The 24,799-nt window shown below is 39.7% G+C and overlaps 2 protein-coding genes and 1 pseudogene across 2 annotated transcripts; 1 reads left to right on the forward strand and 2 right to left on the reverse strand.

The window, feature by feature from the left end:
* Positions 1 to 1,402: 1,402 nt before the first annotated feature.
* Positions 1,403 to 7,069, reverse strand: LOC122646395. Its single transcript, XM_043839945.1, has 8 exons — positions 6,905 to 7,069; positions 5,632 to 5,724; positions 5,253 to 5,323; positions 2,828 to 2,876; positions 2,640 to 2,746; positions 1,969 to 2,051; positions 1,582 to 1,880; positions 1,403 to 1,494 (listed from the first exon to the last, which is right to left on the reverse strand). Exons 2-7 carry the CDS (start codon positions 5,678 to 5,680, stop codon positions 1,619 to 1,621), a joined length of 621 nt encoding a protein of 206 aa, XP_043695880.1. The 5' UTR covers positions 5,681 to 5,724; positions 6,905 to 7,069; the 3' UTR covers positions 1,403 to 1,494; positions 1,582 to 1,618.
* An 896-nt stretch (positions 7,070 to 7,965) lies between these two features.
* LOC122645434 lies at positions 7,966 to 10,111 on the forward strand (annotated as a pseudogene).
* A 2,845-nt stretch (positions 10,112 to 12,956) lies between these two features.
* LOC122644784 (mitochondrial intermembrane space import and assembly protein 40 homolog) lies at positions 12,957 to 24,725 on the reverse strand. Its single transcript, XM_043838167.1, has 4 exons — positions 24,472 to 24,725; positions 15,291 to 15,322; positions 15,058 to 15,183; positions 12,957 to 13,463 (listed from the first exon to the last, which is right to left on the reverse strand). The coding sequence occupies exons 1-4, from the start codon at positions 24,572 to 24,574 to the stop codon at positions 13,290 to 13,292; spliced, it is 435 nt and encodes a 144-aa protein (XP_043694102.1). The 5' UTR covers positions 24,575 to 24,725; the 3' UTR covers positions 12,957 to 13,289.
* Between the last annotated feature and the right edge of the window lie 74 nt (positions 24,726 to 24,799).

The following is a 24,799-nucleotide window of genomic DNA, read 5'->3' on the forward strand; positions in this document are numbered from 1 at the left end:
CTCCGTTCCCGGTTCTACATAAAAGGTTCAAACCAGATCGGTGGTCGAGACCGGGTTTTAAACCGGGTTTTGGGCACGGATTTAACGAATGCCGTGATCTTTGATAAAGGGCCTCAATCTCCCATGAAAACTTGTAGATTGGCAGTTTCAACTTTCGAGGAATTCTGGAACTCAATGGATCATTCCAAAGCTTACAAAAGTGGAAGCCTTCTGAAGCCTAAACAAGTTCATACTTGGAGCCTCCCCCTGACAACTATGTGAACTTAAACTGTGATGCAACTCTTTCGGCAGCCGGAGCGGGAGGGATTGGCTTCATAATTAGAGGCTCCTCGGATAGGATTTTGGTAGCCTCCTCTCAACCCATGAAGTTCGATCTGTCCTCCAAGGGGCAGCTCTAGCAGGGCGCTCCGAAATGCTCTCTGCAATTGGTGAATGTTTGGACAGGATCTTGATTGAATTCGACAACAAGGATCTCATCAGTTAGCTCTCTTCAGAGAATCACGGGATCCCCTCATCTGCTCTCCCAATCGTCCAAGATATCAAACAGCTCTCAACATACTTTGAGAATTGCCAATTCTCGTTTATTCCAAGATCATCCAACTTTGTTTCGGATACCCTGGCCCGGAAGACTGTCATTAGAGTGTGACATTTTGGCCTGTTTCCTCTCTGTGGCTGTCCTCCCTTTGTAATGGTGCAGCCATGAACCCTTCATGCTCTCAATAAACTCCTTTTTACCACACAAAAAAAAAAAAACCAAATCCACAAGAAATTAAAATGGGTAAAGGGGACAAGTATACATGTACACCATCGTATTGCAGATACTAATCATGTCACAGAGAATGAAAGGAGGACAAAAACAAACCAGGAGTTACACCGCTGAATGAAAGAACACTAATCAATAATAAATTACCCTAATTTTTCATATTCCATCCACAATAGGTATTTGGAAGGACCCAAGATTACATTCTTAAGATCTCACCAATGAAACTAAAAGAACAGGGAACTTGGAAAGTATAGTTTCATTATTGCCCATACGTTATCCTTTGAATAGACATTAGGTCGGGTAGACTCTAAGAAGGAATAGGTGCCCACTATCACTATAACCATAACGAGTGGCTCCAATCGTAGATGCATAGTTACAAAGTCCCTACAAGATCTGCAGGCACCTTGAGAAAGATTTAGGCATTAATTCAGGAATAAGGAGACAAAAGCATATGTGCAACCGTATCACAAAGAATGTTTCATTATAATTATCCAGGATCTTCGTTATAACTACTACTACTATAATAACTATTACTAGTGGTACTGTCTTTGTTTATTGTAATTAGTTAAATGTGAGGACCATAAAGGGGGAAAAAATTCAATGTGAACAATTTCTTAGTACCTTTAGTTTTGGCTGGATAAAAGTGCTCTGTGCTAAGAAAATTACTCAGATAAGCTGGTACTCTCTAAGAAGCAGTTGAAAGAGAAAATGTTGCACCCATCTATATACCCAACCCACCCCAAAAACAAATTTGTACCAATGTATACGCCGTGCAAACCCCCCCCCCCCCACCCCACCCCACCCCACCCAAATAAAAGAAATGTTGCAACAATATATACCCCAAACATTCTCCACTCAATCTTCCTCATCATCGGAAGTATCATAAGCTAGGCCCAGTAAGCTTTTAACAGGTTTCTCTGGTTTGCTATCCACTTCTCCAGTGCTTAACCTTGATGGAGAAAGCTCTTTATTTGGAATTGATTCCTTTGTCCCACTCACTGAAGTGGAGGCCGTAGAAACAGGGGCAAATTGAGTTCCACTGTTCGGGCTTGACTCACTCGATACTCTATGTCGCTTCGGTTTGATCTCCACAATGTTTTTCAGGAGATCTTGTTGCCTTAAATTTCAATAATAAGTAGTCAAACAAAATCAGTCCCAGGAAAGGCTAATAAAAGTATGCAGAGTAAACAACAGGAAAGTAGTACCTGATCCCACTCTTCGGCTTGGGCTCCACACGAAGTGTTAAAGGCACCGATGCAGGAGAAGAATCCACTAAACTTGCAGCTTTGTGTCTAGTGACTTAAGGAAGAACAAAAAAAATTCAGAACTTGGAAACATGAAGAATATTTCCTTCCAAGACAAGGAAGAGCTGCCACTTTTATTTTGGACCAATGGTCTTAAGGATTGAAAGAGAATAAAGAGATGTCCAAAATGACAATTTGACTAGACTGGATGCCCTTGAACAACCGAATAAGTTGCACTGTTTTAGACATCATGACATGCATCTACTATCAGATACAATAATAGTAACAATAGAAACAAAGATCTATTGGTCAAATGGGTTAAGATCACCAAATCAGGTTGATCTATGGTGCAAATGATCTCTTGGGTGATAATCTTGGACATAAATCTAAATTGTACTGTTTTGGACCGTCATAAGGAATATCTCATAAAAATGGTAAATAATGCAATTATAAGGGGAAAAAAACTATAAGTTGAAATGCAAGTGTCATACAATGAGCAGTTATTATGGCTGGATGGTCTATTCAGTGATTCCACTCGCACATAATGGCATTTATTTTAACTCATTTCATTCTGAAGGGAAATATTCCAACTTGAAACACATGATAAGTTTAAAATGGGTCCCCAAGGATATTTTAAATGCCGCGAATGCCCGCTTCTCAGTGCGGCGAAGAAGACGCTCAGCATCCTCCTCAGCTTCCATCTGTTCCTTAAGATAGAGCAAGTCATCACTGTCCAAAGCTGCAGCAGTAAGTTCTTATAAAGTTTAGAATACAGGTGACCTATCTTCTCTTTTTAGAGAGAGAGAGATAGAGGCAGTACCCCCTCGCCCATGAAGGTAACCTCCCCGTTCTCCAGCAACCTCCTGCATCTGCTTGCATCAACCACCCAGTAAAAGAAGCCAAGATCCCTGCCAGGCATGTTATCAGAACACTCCATTCAAAGAAGCCAAGAGAACAAAAAAAAATCAAGAGTATCCAAAGGAAAGACAATAGATAGGGCAAACATCAACAACCACAACATTCACAGACAATCTACTATCAGAGATGCATCCCTTCCTCTTTTCATCCTTTACTCACTTCCAAGATAGGGAAGCCTTGGTTCAGGATACATGGAGCCTAGAAAGACCTACTAAGCTAAATCCTGCATCAATCTCAACAATTACAATTGAATAAATGCAGAGTTGCAAACTAAAAGTAGAATAATGGGAAAAGAAATGGTATGCTCAAGGTTTTCAGATTTAGAATGTATTTTCTCATAACTAGGAATCTATCAAAAGAGACAGAGAATAACAAAGTTACCAAAGTGGGAGTGAAACCAACCTGAAAGATATTGAAACAATATATTCTCAGACCAACAAACATCACCAGTACATGTCATATGATTGTTAGAATCTCCACTGGGTAGAACTTAAGGTCAGTAAATCAAAAGAAAGAATAGCGATATTCCAAACCCTTATCCAACAAATTTTTAGTTTCAGGAATTGCTCCCTTTTTTTTTTTCCGTGCCTGCTGGGGAGGGGGGTTGTAGACCAACATTTTATTACCCTAACCTTAAAAATCTCAAGAACAGTCCTAAACATCCATATTGTCTATCTTTCATTTCATTGTGAATGGGACCACAGAAAGCTGTAAACACAAGCTCATTTTGGTTCAAACCTCGACGAGGAATAGAACAGGATCACTATCTTCAAAACAACAGAAATCAACTTGGAATTCTATAAAAGTGCACCTTCTATATGATCTGGTGGGTGATGGCATGGACTTCAAGCGATAATGGACCATTTTTTGGATGGCCCTCTGTTATCATACCCAGGACTCCAGAAGAGTGGTGCCTATGTCCAATCTTTTCTTGTCAGAAAACTTGCTTAGCTTTTCTCCCCTGAATGGGCTTACAGGGACCTTATTAATGAAGGGCTGGTTGATCAGTTGGGGCTGTTTAGGAATGTCTACCAATGTTCTCTTGCACTCTGTTGAGGACCATGACTATTTGTTTTCCTGTCGTACATACCCATTACTGTTTCTTCACTGGTCTAGATACCAAAGAAGACCTGTAGGGTCATGTGCTAACAAGGTAAATGGGTATGTGATAACTCAACTTTGGGCCTTCGAAGCAAAGTTGCAAAGAAAACTTTGCAGTTCCAATCCACTACTTATTGTTGTCAGAAAGAATTCTCACCTCTTTATTATGCACCAGCAAGAACTACCCATGCACAGTTGATCAGAAATACTCTTGTATCTGCAATGAGGATGGATGTCCTTGACACCCCTCCAGCAAGGGCCCTTTTGCTTGGCACACATGACGTCACTTTCATTGCTTCTCAAATTTGAATTTTCAATAGTTCTACACCTTTGAGCAGCCAATTGCATGGTTTGCCTAATCACTATAGTCAAAATCTATCTACAGTCAACCATTTTGCCTACCTATGGCTATGACATCTACTGCCCCCATCAAGTTCTAGTCTGGTGGTAGATAATATGAAACTGGGCATTACACTTGAAACAGTTTTTACTAATATATTAAAACACATTCAAAGTCTTATAACCAAGTGGAAGAGTTATTAGATTATATTGCAAAAAAATCATCCATTACCAAGAAAGTGTTACAGAAGGACCTTCTCAAAAACCAACAGATGAACTATCACTAATCAATATTCTCACTAACTAGAAGATTCTTCTCTTTCTTGATATACCTAGTTTCCTAGCATGAGAACAAAATGTGTTATGATTCCAAGAAAAATGATTTTGTTGTAAAAATACCCCGACCTATCCATCAAAATGTAGTCATCAAGAATTAACCTTATGGGCATCTGGAAAAAAACTAAATAATGAAATAATTAGATTTTTTTTACTTGTCACGCATTTGAATCCACAGTTCAAAGTCTAAAACGGATTAATAAAAGCTCATTAAAAGAGGGGGTTGGGAAATGATGCCACTTAAGGACTACATGATAGAGCATTCTTATGCATTCCTGCAATGACTTTATGCTTTCAAATGCTATAAAAGCCTATCATTTCATTCCAAGAGGATTCCAATCATCCCCCTGAACTAATACTCCAATGACCAATCAACCATGAACTCCTCCATTGAAATATCAAGATAACAGCTTCAAAAAAAGTAGAGAGCCCTTTTCTCTTTTTACATTCAACAAAGTAGAAAAAAGAAGCATCATAAATACCAGTACCCCATTCAAAAATGATAAAAAGGAAATAAACAAAGAAACAGATAGAAGGTCCGATTTGCTAACCTTTGCCACCATCCGATGAAAAGTGATGTCTTCATCATCAATTTTATCCTTTCCTTTCCCCAATTTCCTATCTGTAGAATCAATAATACCCAGAAGGGAGAAAATTAGAAAAGACACTCAAATGAAAGGGGAAAAGCAAAAGCTTCCATCTCTCAATTTCTTATAAGCAAAACTAACACAAACCAAAAACGATATATCTTCATGATGGAGGACCCAGAAAGGAAAGGGACAAAAGCATAAGCATTAATACACATTTAAAAGATTTAAAAAAAAAAATATCTGCTAAAATGATGTACAACAAGAACAAAATAAATTAGAGAAGTAAAGCATAGAGAAGAAACTGAAGAGAGGGGGGGGGGGGATTAACCATGGAGTGTACCTTTTGGGTCAGTGAGATTGGTGTATTCTCGAACTTCCCTACCGGCCATCCCTAAAACCTTGACAAATTCGTATCCAAATTCAACTCAACAAGCTGCATGGGACAGAACCAACATAAATTTGTGTTGTTTGTGCTGTTTATTGTTCAAAAGAGAAAACTCATCCTTCCCTACTTACATTGAACGATTATTATTCTTCAACTCCAGTACGGAAACCAAAAGAAAAAGAGGAACCTAACTATTAAAGGACTAAAGTTTTTATTTTTCATATCCTCTGACGCTGCTAGAGTCCAGGAATGGAAAAAATTGAAAGTTCATGAATCAGATGTTTCCACCACAGAAATTCGGCACTCAAAAAACCATCTATGTATATGCATGCAAACATTACTTATCCTTATTTCTGCAGATTATCAATTGGAATCAGATCTGAACTTAAACAGGTTAAACAACCAAAATAGCTAAGGAGACTGAGATCAATCATCACAAAATCAAGTTCAAGTTACCCAGACTGAATATTGACTAATACATTACAACAGAAAACTAGAAAAATAAATTAAATACACAATGCCAACGAAAAATTGAGCAGCTGATAGGAGATTTTCATTCCGCTAATTATATCTTTCAGTTTCAACAAGAAAACTACTCATACAAAAACTATATACCACCAGCAACTCAGAAGAACACCCAAAAAAGACCAAATAGGAGAACTTTTTCAATATTATTATGCATCACCTAAGCAGAAGTATGGCTTAATTTTACAGTAATATTCTGTCCCAATTGCAACGGATAACATAAACTAAAAGCATGGTCTCCAGTCGTAAACCTCAAAGTAGGAAGAGAAGTGTGGGATAAAGTTGGGGATGGCTATTTCAAGGCAGTGATGAGGATGTGGTGAAGACAAGAGTTAAAAGAATGGGTGGAGATGTTGAGTAGATTGCAATGCCTATAAAGGAGTGTCCTGCATATATTATTATGGGCTCAGATCAGAGGTGGAGAAGGTTTGAAGAAAAAAAGTAGATTCTCTGAAGTCTAAAAATATAAACCTATTTCGCTAACCCAGTATTAGTCGTGAGAATCTTTATTTTAAAAGTAAATTTGAGTGTGGTAGAATCATTATGAAAGTTCATAGACTACACAAGGCAAAAATCTTAACAATCTGACGAGTCTCTATTATTCTATTGGGATATTGACGAGCCAAAAGAGAACATATGTAGTAGTAGTCCCATAAACCTAGCTCATCAATTTCGTTGATAGAGAGAGAGAGAGAGAGAGAACCTTAGGTCGTGCTCCCCGAAGGACCAAAGTGAGAGTGAAGCCAGAGCGCGGGAGTCAGTTGGCAAACCTTAATAAGGTTGTCTTGCAACTCTTCCCCAGAGCTAAGTGAAAGCGGGAGTGGGACTATGGGAAGGACTGCAATTGATTGACAAAGCAGAGACGACACCGAAATCTGAGTTGGCGGAGGAAATAATTTGACAAAGGAGGGGGAGGGAAAAGAGCAATTTGAGGGTAAAGAGACTAAAAAGAGTCGTTTCTTCTTCGTATTTCGAACCCTGGACGGGGGATGAAACGAGATTGGGGATTTATGATTGGAAATTTTCTATACCTCCCTTTGGGGAGTGTCGGAGGGGAGAGGGGTGCCATAGAGGAAACCGGAGGGATGTATAATTAAATGGGTAATTTACACATACCACCTCTGAGGTTTGACGAAAGTACAGTAATACCCTTTAGTTTTGGATAATTCTGCACATCCCCTGAGGTTTATAAACATTAACCCATACTTCTATTCGATTAGTTTATGACTAACAACGTCCAAAACATAGTGTGAACTGACAAAATTGCCCTTACAAAGAAAACAAAAAAACAACCTGCAACTCTCGGTCTCTCTTTTTCTCTCTCGCTCTGCGTTTAAGGCACACAGGTCCCTTTACCCGTTGGACGGTTTCTTAGCCTCCGATCATCACCAGCGGGGAGGCAGGGCTGCTGGTTTAGCGGTTGGAATATCTAACGAGCATGTGGGTCGGAGACTCCGCTTGAACAGGTAAAGAATATGGAATCATTCACAAATCATGGTTGCGTTGCTGTTCTCACATATAACCCGAATGAGCAGCTACTCCACTTTTTCTGTTCTGCGAACTAAGAGGAGGCGAAGTGTGTGGCTGCGTTTAAGATTTGAGAGAGATAATGCAGAGTCTGAGACGCATCTCCGCAGCAACAGCAATAAGAAGCCCCTTTCGCCACCGAGTTTCATCTGAGAGATGGGCGACATCAGTTATACCCCGTTCATATTTCACAAGTACATAAGATTCATGACCAGACTTCCTTTTAATCTTGATGCTATGTCGGAGAGCTTACGGTGGAGTATTTGGAAATGGAGCAATGTGTGTCTTCCAGTTTTTATTTCATTTTATCTCTTCGGTACTCAGAAGGTATGGTTTGGAAATGGAGCAATGTTTGGACCCTAGTTGTCAACTGTGGCCATCTAGGGTCACCAATAGTCCACCATGGTAACAGGTATGGTTTGCAATTCTTGGCGTAACCAAACAACACAGGATCTGGTTGGCTTTTTCAGTCATCCACATGCATCTCACCAAAATCCCCAATAAGAAAAATCTGCATCTTACTAAAAAACCCGCAAACCGGAATCCAAACATGAAAATGCCACTTTTTTCCCCAAGTTTAGGCTGGACTTCTTCAATCAAATAGAAAACTCGCTTTATAGTTTGGAGAACATATAGAAGGACTACCGGTTGAAGAAGCAGAGAATTCACGCCGCTCTGTGGATGAAATAGATAGAAGAAGAGGAGGAGGCCAAGCTCGGGGATTCCAATCCTTTGAAGGTGGCACGAACGATAACTGCAACTCATCGATTGTTGATGAAAGAGATCGGAAAAAACAAAAGTCATTCTCAGGATACTTGCAACTCATCTTCCCCAATCGATTTGGGGAAGGAAGATGACTTGCAGGTTTGTTTTTTTTTTGATAATTTATATATACCACTCCTGAGGTTTTACGAAAGTATAATTTTACCTCTCAAGTTTTGAATAATTTTACGTACCCACTGAGGTTTACAAAGGTTAACACATATACCCATTCCGTGTTTATGACTAACAGAGGGATAAAATTACAAAAATGCTTTTGACAAAAAAAAATTCTACAACTCATCTTTCCCAAATGTAACCTGAGGACTAATAGAGACCAAGACTGTTAGAATCTGAGCTCAACAGATTCCAAAGATGGAAGATGGTCAGTGTAATCAGTCGCAATAGAAGAAAGAGGTGAAGGAGAAGAGTGTTACAACTCTGCGTCTGCGGTCCGGCTAGGAGACCTTTCGTGGAGGCAACTGGACATCGGCATCCAAATGATTGAACTCACAAACTACAAATACCCATCAAAATATATTACTGCTAAATCAGAAAGTAATCAAAACCTATATTCCAAAAAATAACCCGTAAGTTCATTGGCGATAATGGATTTGTCCATGTAACAATCGCCGATTAATTTGTCACATTTGCAGCACTTCAATCCGTTGATCCACTCAAAACATCATCTACCAATTCACCAATCGATTGGGTCAACTCTAATTGGAGCGCCACACTTGTAATCTGGATTCAGAACACCATTGATTTTCCATTTTTGGGGAGGAAATAGTGCACTTCTGTTCATATCAAGTGGGATCTTATAAACCTGTAATTGGAAGATAGCTTTGTTCGCTCTCTGGGTCTTTCCGGCCCTCGTCAGCGCATCCCACCCCGTTAGGAAACGGAAACCCTTCGTCGTTGTGGGTAAGGTCTACTGTGATACCTGCCGCTGTGGTTTCGAAACCCCCGCTACTACTTACATTCATGGTAACCCTCTCTCTCTCTCAACTAATGTCTCTTTCGCTCTGTGAGAAAAGGTACTCATCGTTTTAGGGTATCCTAAATGCATTTGTTAGTTGTTTTTAGGGTTCAGATCTGAGAGTTAGAAGTACCCTTTTCATAGATCTATGCTACGAATACCATAAATCTACAGTTTTCCTCTTCTCCTCTCTTTTAGAGGGTTTTCCTGCTTGAATGGCTTTGGTTATTTGGTTTAGTAATTTCTTTTAACATTGGCAGGTGCAAATGTTAGGGTTCAATGCAAGGACAGGGACTCACTTCAGGTGGTTTACAACGTCGACGGTGTCACAAATGCTATAGGGACATACAAGATCACAGTCCTAGATGACCACAAGGATGAGCTTTGTGAGACGGTGCTCGTCAGCAGCCCACAGAGCGATTACACGGTCAAGAGCCCAGGGCGTGACGGGCCCATGTCATCCTTACCAACAACAATGGCATCATCTCCAACATCTGTCACGCTAACACAATGGGATTCATGAAGGATTCCCCCCTCTCTAGTTGTACCCAAATCCTTCAGCAATACCAAGAATACCAGTAGACTACTTTAGCTTCAAACTACCTTTTTTGCTTTCTTTTCATGATTTTCCTTTTTCCTTTCAAAATCACGATCTGTTGCTGTGTCTGTTCTTCTTCTTCTTCTATGTTCTCTCTGTTTCTGATTATCCGAAACCCTGTTCATCATTTTCTAGTGGACTTCCTACGATATTAGGTAAATCGTTGTCACCCTCTTTGTGGCTTCACACGAACTTCTTTACTGTGGCTTTGGCATTAATCGTCTCTAATAATGATTAATTGGTTAGCTAGCATCAGTAAGTTATACTTCCAATTCATTGTCCTTTTTTTATGAATCCTATACGATGTGGGAAGATGAGTTGTAGGTTTTTTTTTTCCTGTAAAGATATTTTTATAATTTTACCCCTTGAAACTCAAGGATACGTAGAATTATCTAAAACTGGGAGATAAAATTATATTTTCGTTAAACCTCACGGTGATATATGTAATTACATTTTTTTTTGTGTTTTCTTTGCAAGGGTAATTTTATCTTTTCACCCCGTGTTTTAAACGTTGTTAGTCATATGGGGGCATGTATAATCCACGGCAATGAACTACCACCTACCCTGGGCCCAGGAATCGCCTAGGTTATCGACCCCGTGAACTCAACCAGGTCCATCGCCTTCTCCTGAATCCAAGGCAAGTCCTCTTCTACTTCTTCCTCCACTTCTTGGGATTTTCCTTCGTTTTGGGTTACTGCCGTTTCTTCGGTTTTCTTTTTCATCATTGTTGAGACCAAACGATTGGTAGTCGTAGCTCTGTGTACTCTGCCAAGTTAGAATGGAGAGGGATGAAGGCTTAAGGAAGGCGAAAGAGCTACCATTTGGAGGAGCAACTCGATGCCAATTAGCAGCATCGGCGAACAGATCAGCAAATAGCTGCGATGAAGCCATGGATAACTAAAGTGCCCATTCTTCAGCATTCGGCCCGCTCTCTCTCTCTCTCTCTCTCTCTCTCTCTCTCTCTCTGTCTGTCTCTCAGTAACTGAGTAATATGTACTTGGGTTTTATCGTTAGAAAAAAGAGCTCACATCCTGTATCCGTTTCAGTGTACCCGGCTACCCGCCGGCCAAGCTTGAATCATCAATCAAGCTTCAACCCAGTGGACCCGACCTAAAATGCCCAGCAGCCCAGCGCCGTTAGATGTCTCACCGGACACTTTTTTTAAGGGGGGGGCAGGGGAGAGGTAACGGTCAAAAGACTCGAGATCTCCTGGTGAGCATGGGCATGAAGTACACCACAACTCTCATCAACTGCACTAGGCAGCTGATGTTACCTCATTGAACACTCCTTGGGCACTGGGCTCGAGGAGAGGAGCCCGATCCCACAACCCCCATTTAAGTCAGAATATTGGCCTCTTTCCAACAGCCCAAAGCCAATGTTTCCAAACTTCTCTTTATAATTATTAGACCCGTTTGTTTGCAGAAGTTTTAGTGGGATGGAAATAGAGTGATGAGAGAGTTGTAAAAAGAAAAAGAGAGATGATGAAAGTCGTGCATAACTTAGGCCTTGTATCAAGTATGGTTTCGAATAGAATTGATTGGAGGGCAAGGATCCACGTAGTAGACCCATTTAATTTGGATAAAGCTGGGTTTTTTTTTTTATTATTTAAAATAGAGAGGTAAGAGAGTTGTAAAAAAAAATTTGAGACAACGTTGTGAGGGATCGCAACCCCTACATGTGCATGGGGCCAATGAGAACACACAAGTTGGCACATTGGGGGGCAGGGTGGTCATTTCACCCCCCTGTCTAGGAAAAATCTCTAAACCAATAGTACTAAGTTCTGCAACCCACCAAGCAATTCCTTCCGCAAAGAAGAAAGTGGCAGCTCAAATGGTTCTAAACTTTTGTGGGCAAGGTCTTACGTTTCAGATTTCTACCCAAATGGAATTTGTCATGGCCACATAGATTTTTTAAATAATTAAAATTAAGATAACACATATAGTAGTGGTTGGAATACACTAGCCATACATGGACACACATAGGACGTATGCCAATACTGAGCAGATTATATGGTTAAATTAAACTCTAAAATTTGACGTATCGCTAATCCAGACCATCTCCTCTCTATCAAAATAGGCGTGCATGGACTACACCAGGTGTTCTTCTATATGCACTATACCATGGTGGCTTTTGCCTCTGTTTTTTATCAATGAATTGAACTAAGCCAGAAAAGCAGTCCAACAAAGATTGACGTACACATTCAAATGCATTCTTTTTCCCCAAACAAAATAGAAACTAAGTGCACATACATATTCAAATGCATTACTGCATTCTCCTTCCACCAAAGGGGGGGGGGTGTGGTGAGAGGGAGGGAGGGAGAAGATATAGTGGACATTCATATCAAAATGCATTCTCCTTCCATAAATGCTTACATGAAATATGCAAGTAACTTCACTGAAGGTCATTTAACTGAAAGAGATCATCAGCTATTTGTGAAAACCATAAGGGAGGTCAAGAGCATTTCAAAGAAGATGAGAAGAGTTATCTGAAGTTCTCAAAAAAAAAAAAAAAAAAAAGTGTCATTCTCCACACCTGAAGCTAATATAGTGGTTGACAGAATGACTTAAATGGTCAGTCTCCATCTATCACCCTCTGAGATTTGGACATCAAACAAAAGAGGAACATAGAAGAAAAGCAAACTGATCTTTAGGCTCTTTTCATCATTCTTCTTTCCTGTTCAAACCAGTTGAACAAAAACTATAACCAAGGATCATGGAACCCAGAAACTTGTATAGGATCCATAATTTGATTGGTCCAACAAAAGAAATTCTGAGCTGAAAAGGGTTCACACAATTGGAAGATCCAAATTATCAGGCTACAGCTCCAAATAAAGCAAACTCATTTAGAAGCAGCTTGATATGCTGCCAATCTATGTGCAATCCTCTAGTGGTTAAACGTAAAATTTCTTTCAACTGCATTAAATGGAGATTTGGTTTACATTACATCCAAATTGTACATAAAAACATAATGTAAATCTTAGGGTATTAATGTATTATCCATACCCCTTCACAAATATCCTTTCCTCTTTTTTTTCTTTTTCCTTTTGCTTTTTGGGTACAACTCTTCCATAACAATCACTTATTTACCAGAATAATCAAATTGTTAACAATTACGCCAAGGAAAAGGGGTAGGGTAGAGTGTGTGAGTAAAATCTGAAAGAGAAGTGAAAGAAAACCTTTACCATGTGACATACATCAGTGAGTTCATAGTAAAAAATCCAGATCATTAAAGCTTGCGTTTTGGTTCTTTGGCCCAGTTTGGAGGGATGATTTTGTACTCATGGGTATATTCTTCCTCTTTCTTGCTCCCATCTTCATCCAAAACATCCTTCGGAAATGCATCAGGATTTTCTTTGATACAGTTCTGCAAAGCGACAAATGGATGAACACAATCGGAACCCTACAAGTCACAATGTGTCAGTCAGTCAACTTGTGCACCAGAGAGACATATGTGCCAAATCTACCTCCACCCAATCTAGCAATGCCATACAAGAGGTGCACGTGCAAATGATTAGAACCCACCACTTGATGGACTGAAGTCCGCCAAGGACATTGTGCAGTCTAATTTGACCTGAAAAATGTTTGTAACCATCTACCTCAAGATTGCCTTGTACTAGCATTTTCTGCCTGGACAAAAATGATTCGACTGATTGGGACACTGAACATCTAGCCTTTATGCCCCAGTCCATGTGCATTTGTCTTCATATAAAAAGCTGATAAACCAAAAAATCCCTGATCAACATATCCTGTGTGACAAAACCATATTTTTGCCAGATGGGACCGGAGTCGATTACAGATTGTAAGAAAAACCTGCTAAGCATCTAGAAACCACGACAGAAGCATCCCACTCTCACCCTCACTCCTATATATATAAGGTTTCATGTACGGATGTTCATGGTGCATAGTGCATGGTGCACGGTTGTACTTGAAACCCTTAGATGTGGATAAACCCCTTTTACAGTACCAAAACCCAACCCCCTGTATACGAGGCTTTTGGTTTCCAAAAGTAGCTGTACACAAAACCCTTCCCCTATATATGTTGTAGAATCCCTTGGTGTATGCTTTTTGCTACTGATATTGTTTTGGTGGATGAAACTAAAGCAGGGATAAACACCAAATTGGGATCATGGAGATCAACCTTGGAATCAAAAGGTTTTAAGATAAGTAGAGCAAAAACAGAGTATATGGCGTGCAACTTTAGTAACAATAGGATGGATAATGAGGTGCTGAAAATTGATGAGACTTGAGTGAGATACTGCAGAGTGATTATTTTAGGTATCTGAGCTCAATCATAAATAAAGAAGGATAAATAGAGGATGATGTTACACAGAGATTTAAAATAGAATGGATGAAGTAGAGAGGTGCGTCCGGAGTATTGTATGATTGATATATTCCTTTAAAATCAAAGAAAAATTTTATAGGAGAGTTGTACAACCGGCAATGATATATGGAGCTGAATGTTGGGAAATAAAGAAATACCATATAGATAAACTTAGTGTAACTGAGATGAAGATGTTGAGATGGATGTGTGGCAAAACTAGAAAAGATAGAATAAGGAATTATCAAATTAGAGTTGATTTAGGAGTATCTCCAATACATGCTAAGCTGCAAGAAAGTCGTCTAAGGTACGGAGAAGTGATTTGATTCAAATTGAAGGAGCTAAAAGAAGCAGAGGTAGACCTAAAATGACTCTAGGAGAAGTGGTGAGGAAAGACATGCATAACTTAGGCCTTGTAACAAATATGGCTTTGAACAGAGCTGATTGGAGGAAAAGGACCTTATTTAGTTGGGATAAGGCTGAATTGACTTGACTTGAGTTGAGTTTGACTATCTTGTAGAAATCCATTGGTAGTATTGTCAACTTCAATCTCATCAAATATGGTAGAGAGGCAACCATCAAGATGCAGCAACCAGACATCTACAAATTGGTATGTAAAAAAGTACATGCCCAATTAAGGGTACCAAAAAGAATCAGCTGGTTTAATAATTGTTACCTTTTCTTCGGCAGTGCTCTTAAGAAAGCAGACAAAAGCCTCTGAAAACTGGTCACCACAAGGACCTTTCCGCAATTTAGCAACACAAGGACATTCTAGTGCTTTCTCCGCCTTTGCATCAAGGGACTGAAAAGAGAAAATTGAGCCCACTGTGAAAATAAATTACATTTATGCAGAATTACCAAAATATAAAACATTTCAAATAGTGGCTGAACTATTCAAAGAAAACAAACCTCATTCTCATCATCCCCAAATGCTGCTGCTTCTGCAACAGCGAAACGTAATGATTAATAATATCTTAACCATACTTCTACACTCTTAATAGAGGAAATGGAAGTAATGAGTCAGTATTATATATGCTGTAACAGCAAAAGATTAATGGCAGATACATTTTTGAGTCAACTAGAGCTTAGTCATATCGATGCAGGCACGATGCAGAAAAAGGTTTATCTTGGTCAATTATGATGTATTCCTGACTTCATGCATGAGAAACAAGAGAGAGACCATGATGTTATGCACTCTGTTGGTGTTTTACATACCTATTATGTTTTAATATGGAAAAATGAAATGGGTCAGACAGGTTGAGGGGTTTACACAAGCTCAATCCAAAAAAACGAAAGCAGGTTTGGTGGCAATCAATAGAAATTATGTCCAACCCAAACCTCCTAACACAATGCATGAACTATTTTTCACAATTGAGGGGTTTACACAGAGTTAGTCTTTATTTCTATGAAGGATCCTGTTGAGTGATGTAACCCAAAAGGGTATTTTGGGGTTTTTCTCCCAATAGCCGACTTAGTTAGTAGAGTCAACTATGAGGGGGCCTTATTGTAATTCTGTCCATTCTCTCTTTATTACAAATATAAGGTCTGGGTGATCACATTGATCATTCAATCATTCAGCTTAGCACTGCTGTTAACATGGTATCAGAGCCATTAAATCTGATCTAGGTTTTCAGCTTCTCCTTCTTCCCTCGTTCGCAACCTCTCATCTCACCTTCTCTTCTTCCTCCTTTGTCCTTCTAAACCTTAACAGGACAGGACTAATGAGGTGATTCTTATGAATCTAGTTGCTGCCCTATCTCCAACCTTGATGAGATAAAAAATAAAAACATCAAACCGTGCAAGGATCGATTGGAGTGCTTTCCCTCTTCTGTGATTTTTTATTCTTCCTTTTTTGGAGATTGAGTCTACATTAAATATTGAAGATCAAGTCTCCTCTTTTTGAACATCAAGTACTGCTCCTGTGGAAGCATCCATCATTGCTTGCAAGATTGAAGAACAATTATCGATTTCAGGACTTAGGGTTTTTTTGACTTCATCGATTTCAGCTTTCCCCTTTTCTGATCAAGCTGGTTTTTGGAGGAGGTCTTCATCACCCTAAAAGAGGATTTTGATCCTATCTGTGGCCTTTTCTACCAAGTTTTTTGGGGGTGATCTGTATATTCTCTTATTTTTGGGTTTTCTCCTAAAACCCTGACAGATCGATCTCACCCATCCCTCATCAGCAGCATCTAATTTTTGGAGGAGTTTTTCACCTCACCAACAGAAGAACTCAATCCAAGTTTGAACTGTTTCCAACAGCTGGTTTTGAAGATATTGATTTTCTCCATATTTGAGTCGATCTAGTGTTTTCTTGAGCCCTAATGTCGGACACTTCTACTGTTACTTCTTGACTTGATGGGCTGCCACGGAATGAGTATCTTCCTTTTGCTGCCTCAATCAAACTTGATGGCAGTAACTACATGATGTGGTCCAGGTCTACTTACTTAACTATTGCTGGTCGTGGTCTTACTGGCCACATCACCGGAACTGCCAAGAAGCCCTCTACAGCTGGTCCTCTTCAGGATCGATGGATTTCAAATGACTCCCAAGTCATGTCCTTCTTACTTAACTCTATGCAACCCGACCTTGCCAGTGGTTATTTGCTCTTAGACACTGCTGCTTAGATATGGATTGCTGCGAAGGAGACTCCTAGTCAGGTTGGAAACGATTCTCTGGTGTATGAACTTCGCAAGAAGTTTCATGAAACCACCCAAAAAGAACTTTCCATCTCCCAGTACTATGCTGCCCTTCGCAGCTTATGGCAACATCTGGATCACTACACTGATTACCAGCCCACTAATGCAACAGACATTGCTGCCTACCACAAGCATGTTGACAAGATTCGAGTGTATGACTTCCTGGCTGGTTTGAATGTTGAATACGATCAGATTCATGCTCAAGTCCTTAGCAGATCTCCTTTTCCTACATTGGAGCAGTTTTATGCTCTGGTTCATACTGAAGAAAATAGACGGACTGCCATGCTTCATTCTCCTACCATTGACCGATCTGCCTTGCAAACTGGTTCAGGTTCTACTCCCATATCTGATGGGTCTTCTCGCACTGGAGATACCTCTAAGAAGGTCATTAAATGTGCACTGCACTAAAGCCAACTACTGGAAACTTCATGGTAAACCTGCTGACTTTGAGGCGAAATGTGCTCGTGGGAAGTCCAAGTCCAAGGCTAATCACACTGAAATTGCTGCAGCCCCTTCTACAGACATTGGTCTCACTTCAGATGAACTTCAAGCTTTCCGTCGCATGTTAAAGGCCTCTCCAGCTTCACCTGCTCCGGCATCTGCACCTGCTGACCCTTTTGGTTCTCACTTTGCTTCAGGTATTCCAGTCAGTAGTCATTGTGCATCGGTTGTCTCCAGTCCTTGGATTATAGACTTCGGTGCTACTGACCACATGACTGGTTCTTCCCATATTTTTCATCAATATTCTCCCTCTTCCGGGAAAGATACTGTTTGCGTGGCTAATGGTTCCCTTTCTTCTATATCTAGAAAGGTATCTATTCGCTGCTCTCCTACCCTTACATTATCCTTTGTCTTGCATGTTCCCTCTTTCTCTACGAATCTTCTTTCAATTAGTAGTCTTACCAAAGATTTAAATTGCAAAATAACTTTTTTCCTTCTCACTGTGTCATACAGGATCTTGTGAAAGGGATGACGATTTGGGGTGGTAAGGTACATGGTGGTCTCTACTTACTTGACATGGGTCAGACTTCTCTCCCGCCAGCTTCATCTCTAGCTCATCAGTTACACTCAACCTTGTCCTGATTTCCATCTATGGCACTGTCGGCTTGGCCATTCTCCTCTTCGAACTTTAGCATTATTTCCTCAGTTAGTAAAAGATTGTAAAATGGATGAGTTCTTATGTGAGGCTTGTGTTTTAGCCAAACAAACTTGTTCTAGTTATTTCCCTTTGAATAAAAGAAGTGTTTCCCCTTTTACTCTAGTTCACACTGATGTGTGGGGTCCTGCTCGTCACACATTCATTTCTGGTCATCGATGGTTTGTTACTTTTATTAACTATTATACTTGTACTACCTGGATATACATGATGTAACACAAGAGTGAAGTTTTACGTTGTTTTCAGCTCTTCCACCGTACGGTTCAGACCCAATTCAATACAACTTTAAAAATTCTGCGCAGTGACAATGGCAAGGAATACATGGAGGGTCAGTTCCAAACATACTTGGCTGATAATGGGAAACTTCATCAAACCAGCTGTGTCGACACTCCTACCCAGAATGGAGTGGCTGAAAGAAAAATCGTCATCTCTTGGAAGTTGCTAGGGCCATTATGTTTGCACGGCAGGTTCCTTCTCAGTACTGGAGTAATGTTGTATTTACCGCTGCCTACTTGATAAACCGCATGCCTACCCATGTTCTTGATGGTTGTGCACCTACAGACATTCTCCAGGGTTCCTCTTCTTTTGTTGTTCCACCGAAGATCTTTGGTTGCGTTTGCTATGCTCGTAACCATCACCCTCATGGCAAGCTTGATCCTCGTGGCATTCGGTGTATCTTTTCGGTTACTCAGCTACTAAAAAAGGATACAAGTGTTATAATCCTCCTACCCGACGTACTTTGGTCACTATGGACATTGTCTTCCACGAATCTCTAGCATATTATTCCCAACCACATCTTCAAGAAGAACATGATTCTTTGGGTATTGAAGATGTGTACGCTATACTATCGGTTGCTGTTCAAAGGGAGCCATCTACTCCTCATCCAACCTCTAGTCCGCTTCTTGTTCAAGGGGAGCAATTGGTTCGAAGGCCTGTGAGTCAGATTCCTGTTGATAAAGTCTATACCCGGACCCCTAAGCATAAGGAGCAAGTTGAAACTACCACCACTACTGTACCTCTTCTCCAATCGCAAGACTTTAATCCAGAGCCTGCTACTCCATCTGATAAGGATCCTTCTCTTGAATTACCTATTGCTATTCGTAAAGGCATTAGGCCTTGTACCCAACATCCCATCTCCAATGTTGTTTACTATGATCCCTTGTCTTCTTCCTATCGTCCCTTTGTGCCTTCTCTTTCCTCTGTTTCTATTCCACAGAAGTGGCAGGAGGCATTTGCAGATCCAAAGTGGAAAGCAGCTATGATGGAAGAGATGAAAGCCTTATCCAAAAATGAGCCGTGGGAGTTAGTGGTTCTTCCTCCAGGCAAGAGACCAATCGGTAGTAAATGGGTGTTTGTAGTCAAGCAGAAGATGGATGGGTCAGTAGATAGATACAAGGCTAGACTTGTGGCCAAGGGGTTTACTCAAACCTATGGGATCGGCTACCAGGAGACTTTTGCTCCAGTTGCAAAGTTCAATACTGTTTGGGTTTTATTGTCATAAGTTGTCAATCTGGGTTGGGATTTGCAACAGTTGGACGTAAAAAATGCTTTTCTTCATGGGGAGCTTGAAGAGGAAGTTCTGATAAAATTTTAAAAAAAAAAAATGTGTGGTTAAAATTTAAAGTGGCAGATCTTTAGAATGATTGAAATTGAATAGCAAGGAGATTGAAGACAAGTTGGTGTTGTATAGTGATGAGACACCAAACTCCTTTATATGAGTGCCAGATCTCGAGATTTGGGCGAGATCTCGGTGGGAAATCTTGGTATACAGACACCTATCTCTTGGTATTATGTATGCCAGCAATCAGGACAGACACTTATTTATGCCTAATATCATTTAAGTATATGTTTATAAGATATTATTCATAAATAAGCAAATACCACCCTATTTCAATCCAATAAAAATAGTTAAAAAATCAAATTCCAAAAGGAAAAAAAGTCAACCCCTAGTTCAAGAACAAAAACTGCATTTTCGGCGGTAAGTGCAATTTTCAACTTTCTAACGCTGGGGTTTTTCTCAAATCTAAAAATTCCATAAATCTTAATATGGTAAAACATTGCTAAAAACCAAAAGTACGTAAACTATTCATTTGTTTTGATGTCCAAAACAATATTTTCATTCTGAATGATTTTGACAGCATATGCGCACATCAAATTAAGTTTGATTGGTACATAACTTCTTCAATATAAATCAGACTTAAGCAATCTTGGACTTGTTGGAAAGCTTTCAAAACAAAACTTAAAGTTAACAATGTTTTACCATATTAAGATTTATGGAATTTTAAGCAATCTAGGGACTGAATACATTAACATATCACATTTTATGTAACATTTGTTTAAAGATTGATGTATTATACACTTTGACATTTCTAATGCTTATTTAAGTTGTTTTACATTAATTGAATGTTTAGATTGCTTTCTATTACTAAATTATGTGTAGAGTAGGGTATTTTAGTACGTCGTCGCCTACCAACCTATGGTCCGAAGTGAAACTCATATTTGGACTTTGTTTTTGCGAAATTTGATTGTGCCATTGTGTTTAAATGGCCTAAAATAGGCTGAATACCAAGTTTCAGACCCAAACTAGGTCTAAAACCCACCGATTTAAGGCTTCGAATTGGAAAAAAAAAATGCACCAACTCAGCGAGATCTCGACTCGACTCGGTTTTTCCAAGGGTCGAGTTGGTACTGAGTTCGGAGTTTTAGTACCTTGATGTCAGGCTGCACATTATAATATCTACAGCTTCTTCTTCTTTAAAAGTGTGTCCATCAAACCAAGATCTTCAACAATCATCAGAAAGAGAATTCGTTGGAAAAGAACTCTTAGGCTCTTAGCACCTATTTGCAAACACCATACAGGGAAAAAAATCTTAAACAATCGAAGGACATAGGATTCAATTGAAGTTAAAATCACTCTGAGCCCTATATATTGTTGGATATCTCTCCCTCCTCCCCTCCCCCCCTAGAATTCTGGGGCGTTTTCTTGTTTTTTCTCCTTTTGGTAATGAATTTTTATTCACCCAAAAAAAAATCACTAAAAATAAAATAGGAATCTAGTAGGAACTGAATCCAGCTCAAGAAAGTGGATGAAATTATTTATGCTATCGAATGAGGAGAGTGAGGTTAAGGGAGAAACTAGAACCTCATCATCATAAACTCATCAGCAGTATATATCCAAACAAGGCTGATCATAACCACCTTCTAGTGCTGCATCTGAGAACAATGTTCAATTTGTTAATTGTTTTTCTTTATTCATTATTCCCATAGCCCAAGTAAAGTGGCACTAAGGTAATTATAGAGAATTAGTATTCAGATATCTTTCAGCGGGGATTGGAGTATATTTGTGTTAATTTTAAGGATGAAAACATGTGTAAATATATATAGTGAATAAGGCGATTCATACTGTAAGTAGCACAGTAGTTTTCTTTGCAGGACCCTCTATAAAGTAAGGTGTTTTCCACTATAGAGTCACTATTGGGGCTTCACATACTAAGAAAGAAAGAATAAGGAAGATCCATCGGCCTCCCGTCTTCTCAAATGAAGCATCCATTTTGCTGGCCAATAACAAACAATTGTCCAGAAAGTAGTGAACATCTATTTTTGAGTCTCCATTATTTTCCACAATTTGGTCTGGGTTGTTAGACAAATGCTGGCCTAGGTAAAGAAGAATCCTCCCCTTCCAGAGGGAATGGATTTGGGTGGACATGAACTTTGTAGGAAAGTCTTTTGTGACAAGGTTGGAAAGCTTGCATTTGGAGCGACTATTACGCATATTTGGATGGAATACAATCACAGGAAATGGACCTTCAATTCAAGATCCTTTCGTCAGATTTGGGACTCCATTTCCTTTGATGTTACCAAAATAATTTCTGGATCCTCTCCTATTTGTTTACACTCCCCAAGGAACAGTCATATTATTATCTCCTGGGGCTTTCCCTCCTCCATGCTTTCTCCCCCTCCCCCCCTAGAGGGGAAGTGTTTGTCCTTTATTTTGTATTTTTTTTTCCTTTCCTCCTTCTTTGCCCCCTCATTTGGGGGCTTCCTTGTTCTGTCTCCTCCTGGGTAATGAATATTTATTCACCCAAAAAAAATAAAAAATCAAACAATTGTCCAGGGATTTTGCTGTTTGAATTCATTATTCTAACTTTGGTCATAACCACCTTCTGGTGCTGCATCCGAGAATACTGTTCAATTTGTTTACTTTTTTTCTTTATTCTTTACTCCTACAATCCAAGTGAAGTGGCGTAATTATGGAGAAGTGGTATTCAGATATCTTTGGAAGGGATTTGGAGTATATTTTGTTTTAATTTTAAGGATGAAAACATATGTAAATATTTATAGTAAATAAGGCAATTCATATTGTAGGGGACAAATCATTGAAATAAGAAAGGCCTTTTCAGATAGAGGATATTGGAGAAACCCCCCCCCCCCCTCTTGATGATCACATATGGTGATTGAGAAGCTAAAATGGGTTTCAATTCCAAAAATCTCTTCCTAGGAACTTCTTCTTCCCCCTCTTCTTCTTTCATGTAGTATTTCCTTCATGAAAAATTCTCAATCCATAACCAGATCCATACAACGATACATTAAAGCCATTCCTCAATTTCCCACAAATTTTTATATTTGTCACTTCATCTTGTCTACCTAGTCCCACAAGGACCACTCCCATGTTGTTTTGTTGAGATTAATCTAGAATCATAAACCAATGTCCTTGGATCTACTACACGACTCTAACAAATTACTGTTTCTTGTCTAATTAATTGGTTACAGAAACAGTAAGCCTGCATCTCAATTAACTAAATCCTGTCATAACCTCTTCCAGCACCCAAGAATCGATTGCAGAAACCAATGTCCCTGGATCTACTACACTACTCTAAGAAATTACTGATTCTTGTTAATTGGGTAAAGAAACAGTAAGCATGCCTCCCAAATGACTAGATCTTGTCATAAGTTCTTCCAGCACCCAAGCATCCATTGAAGAAATAACCCTTAAATTGCCAAGTTGGGGACATAAAACCTAAAAACTTTGCTCAAGAGTCTTAGCAAAGGAATACTTCAGAAAAAATGAGACAACTATTTCTTTTCAAGATACAAAAAACATCACCCAATGGACCTGGGGCAATCTGCACCTGGAATCTATGAAGCTTACCTCTAGCAACTGGAACTTACTTCTCAGTCATCCAGAAACGTATCCCCTTCCAATATTTGCTAAGTTCTCTCAACTCCTATGGATGTGATACCGGAGTCAATATCCCTGGGATTTGCATTTGCTGTTGTGCTACATTGCAGAACATTGGTATGAGCCCACTTTTATTATATTGGGGATGTTCAGTTGCAATTGGACACTAAGGCATTGCAACGTCTTCACTGTTGAAGCAGTGTAAACATTGGATAGAAGCCCTTGCTCTTGTACATCAAGGGTTTAAGCAGGTGTAGAAGCACCTAGGCCATTGCAACAGTAAAAATTGTAAGTTGTGTATTGGGTATAATACGAAACCCTGGTTAGGCTATTATCCCATGGATGTAGGCGTATTGCCAAACCACGTATAACTGGTGCCCTGTGCATGTGACTATTTTATTGTTGTGGATATTGGAATATGTTTGCTGCAGGATAGGTGTGCACACCGGATATACCTTGCTACAGGGGTAGTTGATGTTTAGGCATGTGGTTGAGAGGCAAAGATGTGTCACACAACTGTGACTGTGTATGCAGGTGACTGGTAAACTTGGGATTGCCTCCGCCAGTCAAGTTTGAGCCTGGAACAGTGCTGGGATAGTGATTATTTCTGTGTATGCCAGAAAGTAGGACTGCACCAATCTGAGTGTGGGACAATAGCCGGAGCCGTGAGTGTACTGCCATAAGTATGGTGTGTGAGAAATGCCTTTGTGTGTATGCCAGTGAGGGTTGTGCAGTGAGCATTGTTAGTGTGCCTTGACAGTGCTAGGAGTGTTTGTGAGCATAGTGCCATCAGTAGGTTGTGGTGTGAACAGTTGGGTTTCAGCTTGGGAGGAAAAAATTTTAAATTCACTGATTCACCCCCTTGTCAGCCTGGCAATAACAATATCCCATGCCATTAGTCCTCCATTTTGCAAACATCACACCGAAAAAGAGATTGATAAAATACTGAAAAATAATTTATGACTGCATCGCATAATTCAATTACCGCATTGAGTAAAAAGGAAAGCTTCGGAAACTAAATGACGGAGACTTTCTTTAAGCACGCAAAGATCGACAAACCTGCAAGGAGATCTTCGAATGAAGTTGGCTGAGGATTGTTTCTAAGTGAAACGTCTTGATTGCCTTGTTCAACGGCGGCAACTTCGCTTTGAACTTGACCCATCGGAAGGATATATTTTGTGAGAAGAATTTCAGACCATCAGTGCTCTCCAGATTAGCGACTAGTTGGTGATTAAGAGAAAATAATCAAACGGTTCGTACAAATTCGAAACTCGACCGTTCCACTTGATAGGGTAAGCAGGGTCTCAGGAGAAAAACAAAGATCCGGCTCCTTTCCAACTCTCACATCCCCGGATTGGGGTCTCCTGCTGCGCGCGGCTGCCCCAAC

Source organism: Telopea speciosissima, chromosome 11 (assembly GCF_018873765.1).
Source record: "Telopea speciosissima isolate NSW1024214 ecotype Mountain lineage chromosome 11, Tspe_v1, whole genome shotgun sequence".
Lineage (NCBI taxonomy): Eukaryota > Viridiplantae > Streptophyta > Magnoliopsida > Proteales > Proteaceae > Telopea > Telopea speciosissima.

What these genes read in the sequence shown, in the direction of transcription:
- LOC122646395 (XM_043839945.1), bottom strand. Translation starts at nt 5,680, where the DNA reads ATGGCCGGTAGGGAAGTTCGAGAATACACCAATCTCACTGACCCAAAA. An exon ending in TTCATCGGATGGTGGCAAAG is followed by an intron (nt 2,877 to 5,252) that starts GTTAGCAAATCG and finishes TGATGCAAGCAG; the next exon opens with ATGCAGGAGGTTGCTGGAGA. An exon ending in GGGCATTCGCGGCATTTAAA is followed by an intron (nt 2,052 to 2,639) that starts ATATCCTTGGGG and finishes GTCACTAGACAC; the next exon opens with AAAGCTGCAAGTTTAGTGGA.
- LOC122644784 (XM_043838167.1), bottom strand. Translation starts at nt 24,574, where the DNA reads ATGGGTCAAGTTCAAAGCGAAGTTGCCGCCGTTGAACAAGGCAATCAA. An exon ending in TTGGGGATGATGAGAATGAG is followed by an intron (nt 15,184 to 15,290) that starts GTTTGTTTTCTT and finishes TTCTCTTTTCAG; the next exon opens with TCCCTTGATGCAAAGGCGGA. An exon ending in AGAGCACTGCCGAAGAAAAG is followed by an intron (nt 13,464 to 15,057) that starts GTAACAATTATT and finishes TGTGACTTGTAG; the next exon opens with GGTTCCGATTGTGTTCATCC.